General features: G+C 37.7%; 1 protein-coding gene across 2 annotated transcripts; it reads left to right on the top strand.

Moving 5' to 3' along the window:
* Positions 1–9,498: 9,498 nt before the first annotated feature.
* LOC128893203 (stress-induced-phosphoprotein 1-like) lies at positions 9,499–11,358 on the top strand. Of its 2 annotated transcripts, none has more exons than XM_054154031.1 (5): positions 9,499–9,698; positions 9,920–10,145; positions 10,259–10,412; positions 10,487–10,587; positions 10,674–11,358. In XM_054154031.1, exons 2-5 carry the CDS (start codon positions 9,921–9,923, stop codon positions 10,914–10,916), a joined length of 723 nt encoding a protein of 240 aa, XP_054010006.1. In that variant the 5' UTR covers positions 9,499–9,698; position 9,920; the 3' UTR covers positions 10,917–11,358. The 2 variants fall into 2 exon arrangements, with proteins under 2 accessions (XP_054010006.1, XP_054010005.1); XM_054154030.1 differs by having other exon boundaries at positions 9,506–9,698; positions 9,936–10,145.
* The last annotated feature ends 685 nt before the right edge of the window (positions 11,359–12,043 follow it).

Here is a 12,043-nt window from a genome sequence, read left to right as displayed (position 1 = left end):
TTTTCCACGCTGTTATTGTCGGTTGCTGGATAGTTGGCGAGGCAGCTCGATTGGCTGTCGCGACACACCTCTACCCGCACGCATTTTCGGTATTGGCCGAGGCAAAAGATACCGCGTGATAAAGGCCGTGAACAAGATAGAACGAGAGAGCAATGGTAGAGAGATAGAACGACGGAATACGACTATCCAGTAGGGGTGTGCCGGATTCCCGAAAATATCCGGGATTCTCGAGTTTATGCGGGATCCCGAGTTGATTCGGGATTCTCGAGAATACACGAGATCCCGCAAAAATCCGGGATTCCCAAGAATGTACGGGACCTCGAAAATGTTCGGGATTCCCAACGATGTACGGGATATAGAATAATATCAGGGATTTTCGAAAGTGTCGTTATTCTTGAAACTTTCAACAATCCGAATGTACGGGATTTCAAAATTCCCGGGAATCCCGAACATTTACGGGATCTAGAAATTCTCGGATAATCCCGAGTGGTTTCGGGATCACGGAAATTCACGGGAATCCCGGATGTATTCGGAATTGTGAAATTCTTGGGATTCCATCCCGATCCCGGGAGGAATTCCCGTCCCGATCGGGATCCCGCACACCCCTACTATCCAGTGTGACTGCTCCAAAAAAAAGGGGGGACCCTGGGATGGTTTAGGCGAAGCGAGCGTAATCCTCTGTCCCCTCGCACCTCTCTAGTTTGAGAGACCCTCGCCAACTATCCATCAAAACGGGCCTTACTAGGTACATCGAAAGCCTAGTCTCCGAAGACTCAGCATTGCAAGTAGACAGCCAACGACACGTAAACTCCAGAAGCTAAACGCACCGGAATAAAAATGGCCGCGAATAGGGCCCCCCGGTAAATAAAGTGTTAAGCGTGTGTATATCGCCTCGCGTGCTCGAACGACTGAACTGATTTGAAATTCGTGACTTAACGCGACGTGTGCGAATGTGTGCTCGTGGAACGCCTGGAAACATTTCGTTTCGGGTCCTTCGGGAGGCGTCCCGTACAGGTGATCCCTTTCCGTGTTGCCTCTTGGAAAGGTGGAGGGAACCGGGGAAACAACGACTGACGAAGGAAGGGAACCGGGAACGCGTTGTTTTCCATTTCACCTTCCTATCGCTGTTCTTTTCCGTCCTTCGGTTCGGGCTCGCGGCGAACCGACGGACGAGCCGGCGCGACGGTACGAGACAACCATAATCACAAAGCATAGGCACAAGGCGATCCCGCGACAGAGGGTCGCCGCGTGCATAGGTATAATAATATAACCCGTGATTCTTTTTATTGACGACGACTGCATTGCTCCCCCTGACAAAGGCTCGTATATTCATTACATAGTTGTATTTGCAATTATTACCTATTCGTATATATATATATTATATATATATATATAAATATGAATTTATAAATATATATATACATATATATATATTATATTATATTATATTATATTATTATATTATATTCATTAATCAAAATGATATACAAATGGCAAAGAATGTGGATAAAAGAGAGGAATTTAAATATTGTTGGTGAGAATGGAATGTGCCCATAATGCGCAGCGAACGACCGCGTGGAACATTATCGGCGAGAGGGACGCATCATCGATGATTACGCGATTACTGGAAGAAGAGATTTGTATGGCTCTGTTCGATTTGGTTACGGGGGGGGAAAGAACCGGATTTCTTCTTTCTTTCCCTTTCTCTGTTGATTCCATTTCAGCAGCCTGTTCCTTTCTCCCCCACTCCCCCCGGTTCTTCTTCCGCCAATTATTATACGATTATTGCTATTATTACTATTACGATTATTATTATTATTATTATTATTATTATTATTATTATTATTAATGTTATGTATGTTAACTTTTGAATCGCGTCGAGTTGAAAGTGGGACGTGCAATGTTGCTGTACGAAATGAACGTTATTTCCGAGCGCAATTGTTAATCTGCTTAGAGAAAACGCGACCCCGTGAATAGTGATAGCGACCGATCGTCCCCGGGGGGAATGATCCTTGGATCGAAACGACGAGTTGGATAGAAAACGTTGCACAAAGAAACTTCCGACGCGACACGTTTCATCGGCGTGGCTGACGCGGTGACGCAACCAGAAATTTCAAAACGGCGAGAAAAGGCGCGGACAATGTTTGTATATCTGTATTTATAAATAAAACGATCTTTAACGTATTTGCATCATCGGCGAATATTCAACGGGATTCGCTTCTTTCGCAGGAGGTGGGGGGGGGGGGGGGTGGTGGCATCCTTTGGTTGCGTCACTATGGCTGACGAATACTTGCATTCAGCATCGAGGACTCAACAGCAATTTTTAAATTAATCGAAATTCGTGGAGTACATGCTCACGCGCTACGCCACGGTGTAACGAGTATGTACAGGCTGGCCTAAGTATGTGTGACGAGCTATAACTTCGTTGTCAGTAAAAGAGAGAAAGGAAACATAACGTCAAAGGATAAATATGAATGATTCAAAGTGTACTTGAGATTCAATGTATGAAAAAAAAATTTCCATAAAAAAAATAATGCAGCTACCGGTTGCACGTGCACCATTGCACTTATAAAAAAAAAAAAAAAAAAATATGATTCTACAACATGTAGATTGTACATGTGCCCATAATCATGAAAGTGGTCCAAGTCATATATTTCTTGAAAAAAGAATTACATTGAACTAATTTAGACTATTATATAATTAAATTTTGACTTAGACCATTTTCATAATTATGGACTCAAATACGGCATTGAACCACTCATCTCCCTCTGACATTTTTTCTGTAAATACACCGCTAACAAAGTTTATACCCCGTTACACTCACTTGACCGACTCTGTACATAAAGTACAATAACGAATATGCATCGTGTTTATTTCATTGACATAAATTTATTTAAGTGTAATGGAAGCCTCACATAGTGGCCTATGACTTTTGCACAATGCTGCATACCTGTTACCCGAATCGCTTAACCCATTTCTATCGCACGGAAAAGTGGAAAATTCGTTCTTACAGCCAATATTTTATTTGAATTCAATTTCCAAGTAAGTTGCGCGCATATATACGCCTCTGGCGATAGTTGGCAGACAAAAAGCGCGCATATATACGCTAGCGATGCAAATGCGTTAAGCGCACACGTTTGCGCTGCGTAAGCAAAGAGAACATGTAGATCAGGTAGCGCGATGTTCGTGCAATCATATCATTCGGATAGCGCAAGCAGGTGTTCTATCCAAACAGTACAAACGTCTAGGTAGCATAAACGCGTCGGTCGCACGCGTGGGCGTGTACGACGTATCAATTCCCGTAAGCGAAGGAGGCACGTTGTTTGAAATAATTGGGGGATCGCCTGACTGTTACGAGAAAGCTACTCGAGAGTTACAAATTAAAAGTTGTTGCTTTAAGTCGGTAAAAATGCTATTTTAAATACACGGTATTCATTGCATCCGTAATGTATGGTTCGTTGCTCTTTTAATCGACCAAGTAGATAACACGCGACTTGCACTACGAAAGAACGAACAACTTTCAACAATTTATATTTGATCGAATCGATCGAGATGAGATTTTTTAATTAAATTCAAATAACGCTATCGTTGACTTTTATTTGTTTGAATTGTAAAGGGAAATTCGTTCCATAAGTTTTGTTTTCCAAATACAGATAATAGTCGAATAGTCAGATTAGTAGAAAAAGTGTAAAATAATTCAATAATATTCTGAATCATTTTTTGCTTTATGTATAATTTATACATAATAATACATATCTAATTATTGAAATAAACGTGTTTGCTAGAGTTTCCAAAGCAACACTGATATTTATAGTCTTACAAACAATTTTATCAATTGCAACGTATCGACCCATTGTCCTAGGGTCCACTTCGGGATTAATCTGTATAAAGTGAAAATATATCCAGTTACGGTACAAATAGGGTACTATATCATTTGAATTCTAATTACGGATCATAGGTACATAATGGTGGCGCCCCCATTATTCGAATAAATTTCACCTTTTTCGCAATGTCTATCTTACTTTGGCTTATTTCTTCGTTAAAAATCGCTTATACTATTTTTTCAATGTACGCATGAAAGAAAAAGAATTCCACTTAAATTTCGTCGTGTTATCAATGAAACGTGTTTCCACGCTTCCATTTTTGGAGTCTTCGGACATTCCCCACGGAGACATGCTGGTACGATGCTCGTAAGTCGACGAAGCATATCCAATGTCGAGCATAAATATTCGCACGGAACAGTTGTCCAAACGAAACTAGTTACAGATGTGATAGAAATCATTGCAAACATTTGATTTCCATCCGAATACAATTTTCCTAAACCTCGGCATATTTAATAGATTCTGAAGTTTAGAATGTATTAGAGTATTCTAAAACATATTGCACATCTGGAATCTTAATTCTAGTTTTCATTTTTAATTCATGCAGCAGTTTCTTAACCAAGTTAGAAGAAGAAATTTTATTATATGAAATGTAAAAATGATTCGTTGAGTAAGTTTGTTCCACAAACTCGTTCAAATGACATTTATTAACTGACTGCTGCAACAAAATCTATCTTCAAGCATGATTTATGGATCTTCTTCTATCGTTCTGAGAAAGCAATTGCATTCCTCTGCAAGACCATGCTGGTTCTTCGGATGCAAAAAACTGCGCACATCCACGTCTGATGACGTCATTATTGTTGAATCATCACCTACTCGAAAGGCGTGCAAATTGCCCAGAAAAGGTGATCCGAAGTCTGGACTGGGTGAATCGTGCGGTGTTTGACAAGAAAATTTTAGTTTCGAAATCAAATATTTGCAACGATTTTGTTCCTATCTCCAACTGATTTTATCTCGACGATCGACCTCGTATAAAAATATGCATTCGACGCTGTGCGTGAAAGGGAACAAAGAATTTATCAGAGACAAAATAAAAATGGAGGGAGATCCCTTTTCCGCGGTTTTCCGGTTTGCTGTTATCGGCGCGAGGTGCACACGGAACCAGGGAACGGGAACACGGGAATAGGGACCGGGAAACAACTTCCTCTACTTCCTGCTGCGATTCTGTTTCACGCGCGCTTCCGGCCGTCCCCCCCCGCGCGCTTCTGTTTCTACGTCGAGCGAGAGTGAAAAAAAAATGGAAAATACGCGGTTTTCGAGTATATTACGTGAAAGTATCGAGCGACGACGAAGAAGAAGGAAAACAAAAAAAAAATATAAAAAGCAGAAACAGTCACACAAGACGAGAAAGAGAAAAGAGAGAGAGAGAGAGAAAGAAAGAACGGATGTTTCGATTCGCAAGAGCGCAATAAAAGCGAAGGATGAATATGAGACGTTCTCTTACGAGTGGAAAGAGTTTATAAGCGGATGGATTGATTTTACGACGAGCGACCTACGATGTACATGTGCGATATATTAGTCTAATTGTAAGAGCCAGTGACGATTCTACTTACGTCATTTCGAAATGAAAATAAACCCTTTTTTTTTTTATGGAAGTATAACCGACGACCACGAAGCAGCCACTCGTTAGAATAACGTCGTATGTTTAGAAGATACGAAACAAAAATAAAATTACGTCTACGATTGATTTTGAAAAAATCATAGAACAAATTGGATAATTTGTTAAAGTCTAAATATATTTCTTTGTCTAAGAAAAATCAATGAAAAATCAATGCGCGTTAAAATCCAAACGAACTTCTTAGCCAATCTAAAAGTATACATTCAACTTACGCTATGTATATTTTACGTACGTTTTCTAGTTATCACAATTTCGTCGAAAAAGTGTTACCTTCGGTTAAAAGTGACGCGATTAAAATCGTCACCGGCTCTCCGACTATATTACGTTTTCTTTTATTTTCGATGACGACTGCTGCTTGACGATTTATCGATACGACGACTATATGGCGACTATATGCGAGAGCGTAGACGGTGTATGTATAAAATGTATTTTAAGCGTGGACAAGAAAAAAGAAAAAACAAATCAATTTACACTTACAGTTTGCTGTAAACGAGAGTAACAATACTGACGTGGGTTGTGCACGAGGAAATGAAACGTACACAAACGTACGTTCGGTGGGGCGGGCCATGGGCCAATGGAGAATCGGATCGAGCCGCGATCGCGTTTAACCGCGTGGAAAACGAATTTTTCATCCCACGCCTTGTTCTTTTTCCTCCCGTTTTTCATCGTCCTCTGCGTGCACGCGGTTTATCCCGTTGTGTCGCCGCCGATCGATCGAATTCCGTCGTTTTTGCACCTTTAACGAAGGCTTTTTAACGAAACACCCAACTCTGCTTTCGAAAATTGTTTCACGCTTTTGTTCGTACTTTACCGATCGGTAACCTGTTAACCCTTTAGCTTACGACGATGCGCGAGACACGCGATAAAGGAATTCGATTCGAACATGAAAAGGGATTTTATACTTAACTACGACACGCGCGGTCCCAGAGAAAATCGTAGGTCAAGGGGTTAATCTGCTTCTTTTGCCGAGACAGCCAATAATTTGTTATCTATTATTGGGATAACGTTTAAACCTTTTTGACAATAAGCATTGTACCTTCGAAGAATACCAATTTGACGAATTTGTTAAAGTTTAGGAAAGGGCTTATAAAAAACAAAATGGGGCTCGGGAGCTTCGTACTTTAACATACCAAAATGAGTAAGAGCATCTGTTTAAACAAGAATGATAAATTATTGAATATAAGGACACGAAATGAATTTTTACATCCAATACATAGACGGGAAGTGTCATGATTTTTATTTTAAACATTAGAAAAGAAACGACGACATTTCCCATTACATTTACTACGACCTTCGATTCGATATAGAATATTTATCTGGAATTATCAATTTGGAAAATATTAATTAGACACTAGAATCTAACACTGCATCCATTGAAAAAAAGAGTGATACAAAAGAACGCTTCAATTTGATACTTCGTTAAAAAATGGTCAAAGATATTCCAAATAATGTGAAAAATCCCAGAAGGTGAGAATACGGGTTCCCTTGCAAATGAAAAAAAAAGAAGAAAAAAAAGAAAAAAAAGAAAGTGCACGCAGAGAGAAGTGGAAGAAAAAGAATCCACAGGCGAACGAATAGGCGTAAGAAAACGAAACAAGGAGTGCCAAATCATCCGTGACTTCCGTCCCACTTGGGCAATAACGAGTACACAAACATGGCGAGAGTGCGAACGTTGCCACATGTCCTCCAATAATCGTAAGAATTCTTAATCTGTCCTCTGCGTCGATTCTTTTTCGTGTACCGTGGACGAGGAACGAACGTTGGTTGCGAAAATGCTCACGCATCCATTACTTTTTTCGCCAAGGTTCGTTGCTCGTCGCGTGCAGCGACAAAACGTACGAAACGAACAAATAATTCAGCAGCCATCCAAAGGAAGAGAATAAGTCGCGAGCATATTCGAGCGACGCTTCACGATAAACCGGTGCTGTTCACGGGCCGACACAGGCAAAATTCTTATTTAGATATAAATTGTGAATAACGAATAAAAGTTACGTAATTATCTATCGGTTGCTCGTCGAATAAACATTATTATTTCGATCATAGAGTGAAATGTTTCGCGATAAATAAATTGAACCATTCGATAGGATAAACGTCGATCGATATTTATTCGTTATGTATTACTCGAATAAACTTTTGCTCATCTTTGATCACGGGTGGATCCCCTTGCGCAGCTTTATTCCCCCCTGTACGTGATGTATTGTGTTTGTGTGTATGTGTATGTGTGTTTGCGTGTGCGTGTGCACGCATAACGTAACGCGACGATTAACTTAGCGTTCATGTATATAATAATGGGAAACAGAATGAGAGAAGCTTCGTAAGTTTATCGTGAACAGCGCTGCAATAAACGATCGTCCCTCGAGCGATCGATGTAAATAATGATCTATTCGGATCAAATAATTTCGACACTCGCAATCAGTGCCTGTCGTTTCGTCGACGAGAACGCGTTACCAACGAACGAGATACAAAAAAAAAAAATTAGATACGAACGATCCACAGTCCTTGCCAACGGACGAACCGATTAAATAAATGAAAACGAACTCGCATCCGATTCTCCATATTGTGGACGCTTTCACAAAAAACACGACAAATCGGCCGCGATTACAGTTCTGACGGCGATTTATTAAAAAAAAAAAAAAAAAGAAATAAAAAAAAGAATAATATTTATTCCAACGACTTGCCAGTTTCGTTGCACGGTACATTACGAAGTAAGTTCGAGAGAGAATGAAAATCATACGCGAAAAGAAAGAAAGCAAATCGATAATACGAAAAGAGATCTATAGATTTACGGATTGATGGATGAGTTGCATAGCTGTTTGAGAAGTTTCACGAAATATCGATGTATATATTTTAAGTTTGTATTATAATGCCCCCACTTAATTTGTATGAAATGAAGAATTTCAAACATTAAAATGATGACAAAAACCTCGGTCTGTTGCCATTTATCCGCCTCTACACTTTTTACAATATTCTGTATATGTCATAATCCACTAATCTACTTACATAAGTAATAGTGATCGATGAAGAAGCATCGCCAACACATACGTGCACATGGCTAAGCTTACGAAGGTCTTATTGTTTAAATTTCCCCTGGATGTGGTTTAGAAGTATCGCGGTATCAAGTATTCAGATTAACTTATATGCACTGTATTTTCTCGAAACAGAGACAAGGTCTTCGATCGCATAAACAAATTTTAATTGAATGATTAAGACTGTTGCGATAAACATACGGAACACTCGTCAGGTCGAGCGACCAGCCGTTGGGGATTTAAATATCGAGTTTCTCTGAGAGTATTCTTTTGTAATCATGTTGGAAGAAATAGATTTTTTCGTTGAACAACTTTTCGACTCGTCCGATTCAGACGTAATTCGTGTATAAGTAGACTGCGGACTTTTATGCATTTATAGAAAATATGAAGCTACAAAATGCACACACTATGCAAGAATATAAAAAAAAAAAACATTGAAAGTAAAATTCATGTAATAAGTAATACGAATACTGCCGTATTTCATTTCATTTTAATCAAGAAAATCTCGTCAATCTAAATCTCAGGAAGTTAGAATGAGATATATGAATGTTTTTAGTTTGGATATTACAAATCTGCCGTCTAACTCCGTATCCCTCATTTTGAGCAAGTCTAAAATTCAACATTTAATTAAAAGAATACTTCGTTAAGACGTGTAATTGGTATTCCTGGTTTAAAAAGATTTTTAAATTATTTATTAGCCTGTTATTCGCTGTTCAACAGCTAGTTACCTCTGTCACCGCCTTTTCGGGCTATATGTAAAGATGTGCTCATTTTTTGAAGATCGTTGACCCATTTTTTTTACACAAGTCGCCTCTGCAACGATAATATTCAAAGGGGAGACGTCGAGTATTGGGAAGAGAGGTGGACGTCTGGTCTTGTTTTTTTTTCTGTTCTTTCAACACTGCAACTGCACATCTGACGACGGGTGGAGGACTATGCGCAGTGCAGTATCACATGTCGATGTCGCTGCGCATGCACCTACCGGTTCGAAAGACATGGCAGGTGTTGCGGTTGCCTCTTATTGTTGACTATCTTTGATAAATAAACGGTTACTTGGGAGCCCCTCGAAGGACAATGATAACGGGTACATTACATAATAATTCGTGAAAATTTCTTTTGAATAACCTCACTTCGAAGCCCACTGTAAAAATGTCGAGTACGCAAGAAGCAGAGGTAAGAATTTGTAAATTTTCAGCCTGGTTTTGAATATGTTTTATATTTTAAACAATGTCAACGTTATTTTCCCAATACTACACAGATTATTCGAGAATTGAAACACAAATCAACTTAGAACTCCAATGCATGTTCTATCGGTTAATTGATACTTTGCATGCTGAGCTTGAAATTATAGAATGTAAAACGAAAAATATAGTATTTTTTTCTTCTTACATTAGTATGGTTTCATTGAAGGTTCAAAGCCTCAAGGAAAGGGGAAATGCATGCGTGAAAGGACAGAAATACGAAGAGGCTATGTTTCATTACACGCATGCGATCAAAATTGATCCACAAAATTATTCTTTGTATAGTAATCGATCGTTTACCTTTCTAAAATTGCAACAATACCATTTGGCAATGGAAGACGCTTTAATGACAATTCAATTGAAACCTGACTGGACCAAGGTAGATACATACTTTTGCCAATGTTCAATGTGTAGACGCAAACCTGAAGTAATGTCTGCGATGTGTAAATGCACAGTGTATGCAATGTTTCATGGAGATCAATTTTGTCACAGGGTTATTTTAGGAAAGGTGAAATAGAATCCCAAACATTTCGCTTTAGCGAAGCACTTCAATCTTACAACAAAGCATTATCTCTTCAACCAAACGAACCAACTATTTTAGAAGCAATGAACAGAGTATCCAGAATGTTGATTAAAGATAAACGAGGTATTATCTGTGTAGAGTTGAAACAAGTCTATTGAAAATGTTTACTGTTGTAACTTTGATATATTATTTTATAGCTGATCAACAAATACCTTGGCTTGGAGCTGGTGTTGGTATTATACTTGGAGTAATAGTTGTAATTGCTGATTACGTCTTTACAAATAAACCTACATTAACGGTAGATATACTACATTGATATTTGCAAAAATTGAAAATTATATCTTTTCTACAACAATTGTTTTTTTTTTTTTTTATCGAATATAGCATCCCCTTTTGATGGCCTTGTTAACAATGTCTATAGCAATGCTAGGTTTTGGTATTGCAAAAGGATTTCGCTATTTTGTAAAGTGTCAAAGAAAATCACTTTTGGATCCACCTGTAGATCTGTTTGGTGAAACTAAAGAAGAACTTGATGATGTTGATGCTGAAATGAGTAGTGAAAAGGAGAAACATCCAAAGTACAGTAAAGCGCAAGCGCGACAAAGATTCAAGAAAGGAAAATCATAGTGTGTTTTGATACTAATTATATATATATGCATTTCTATGTAAATTTAAAATTTAAAATTCATACACTTTTTAACATCTCAGGAAAACTGAATGTCTACGACCAGTTATTACATTGGCAGAAGAATATATACACACTGTTTACACTTTATACCTAAGTTATTGTTAAATAATATTAAAATATTGAGAATGCGTGACAGACTTTCCGCGCTTCTTTATATTTTATGTTGAAAAATTCATATGGCAAACCAAACATGCTAGTTAATAATTAAGTCAATCTATTCCAAATACAACTATATTTCAAACTGTTTGAGATATATCATAGGAGATAAGGCTGCAATGAAAATATAATTGTCAGTTATTTAGTACAAATATTTCTAAAATCCAAATTGGAAGAAAAAAAAAATCTGCTTATTATATGAATTGCAACCATATTTAATGATATACAATGGCAACAAATTTGACGTTAACATTTTTACATCCATATATATATACTGTAGGATTGAATAATACGAAGATTATTCTATATCATATACAACGAATTATCTTGTTCTTAAATTCGAAAATTCTGCACTTACGAAACATAATAAACACAAACAAACGAACTAATCATAATTAAATATTCGAGAGTTGTTTAACCCCCTACTTAACACTTTAACTGTTGGGAAAAAATTATGTTTGTTACGCGGGCTTAATGTCCGTCAATAAAACGCATGTAACAGTCGAAGTGTTAAACATTATACTAAACAACGACACAACGGAATATACGATTACATATAGGATGAAGTATGTTATTTGAATTTTAAAACTAATATACTAGATACATCACCCCTCTGCTAAAATATGAATAATCACGAATATAGAATCAAGAATTTCAAATTTTTTCATATACACTTTGTTTACTGAGCTGTATTGATCTTTCCTCGCTTAAGGGAAACTAGAAATCCTAATGTCAATATAAGAATTTTCAATATTGCAAATTCATATACATATACGTCGCTACATTACTTCTATAAGTACATCTTCATAGTAATATACAGAGTAGATTATTTATAAGCAAATTATACGTACGTATAGAACTTTACAGATTTAATAGTGTTGTATAGAGACATATATATATATTTAACTAT

This window comes from Hylaeus anthracinus, unplaced genomic scaffold, assembly GCF_026225885.1.
Source record: "Hylaeus anthracinus isolate JK02 unplaced genomic scaffold, UHH_iyHylAnth1.0_haploid 27243, whole genome shotgun sequence".
NCBI lineage: Eukaryota > Metazoa > Arthropoda > Insecta > Hymenoptera > Colletidae > Hylaeus > Hylaeus anthracinus.
Note: the sequence above shows the minus strand (reverse complement) of the source record. Positions and strands in the feature narration are given on the sequence as shown.

What these genes read in the sequence shown, in the direction of transcription:
- LOC128893203 (XM_054154030.1), top strand. Translation starts at nt 9,675, where the DNA reads ATGTCGAGTACGCAAGAAGCAGAG. An exon ending in CGAGTACGCAAGAAGCAGAG is followed by an intron (nt 9,699 to 9,935) that starts GTAAGAATTTGT and finishes GTTTCATTGAAG; the next exon opens with GTTCAAAGCCTCAAGGAAAG. An exon ending in TGAAACCTGACTGGACCAAG is followed by an intron (nt 10,146 to 10,258) that starts GTAGATACATAC and finishes ATTTTGTCACAG; the next exon opens with GGTTATTTTAGGAAAGGTGA.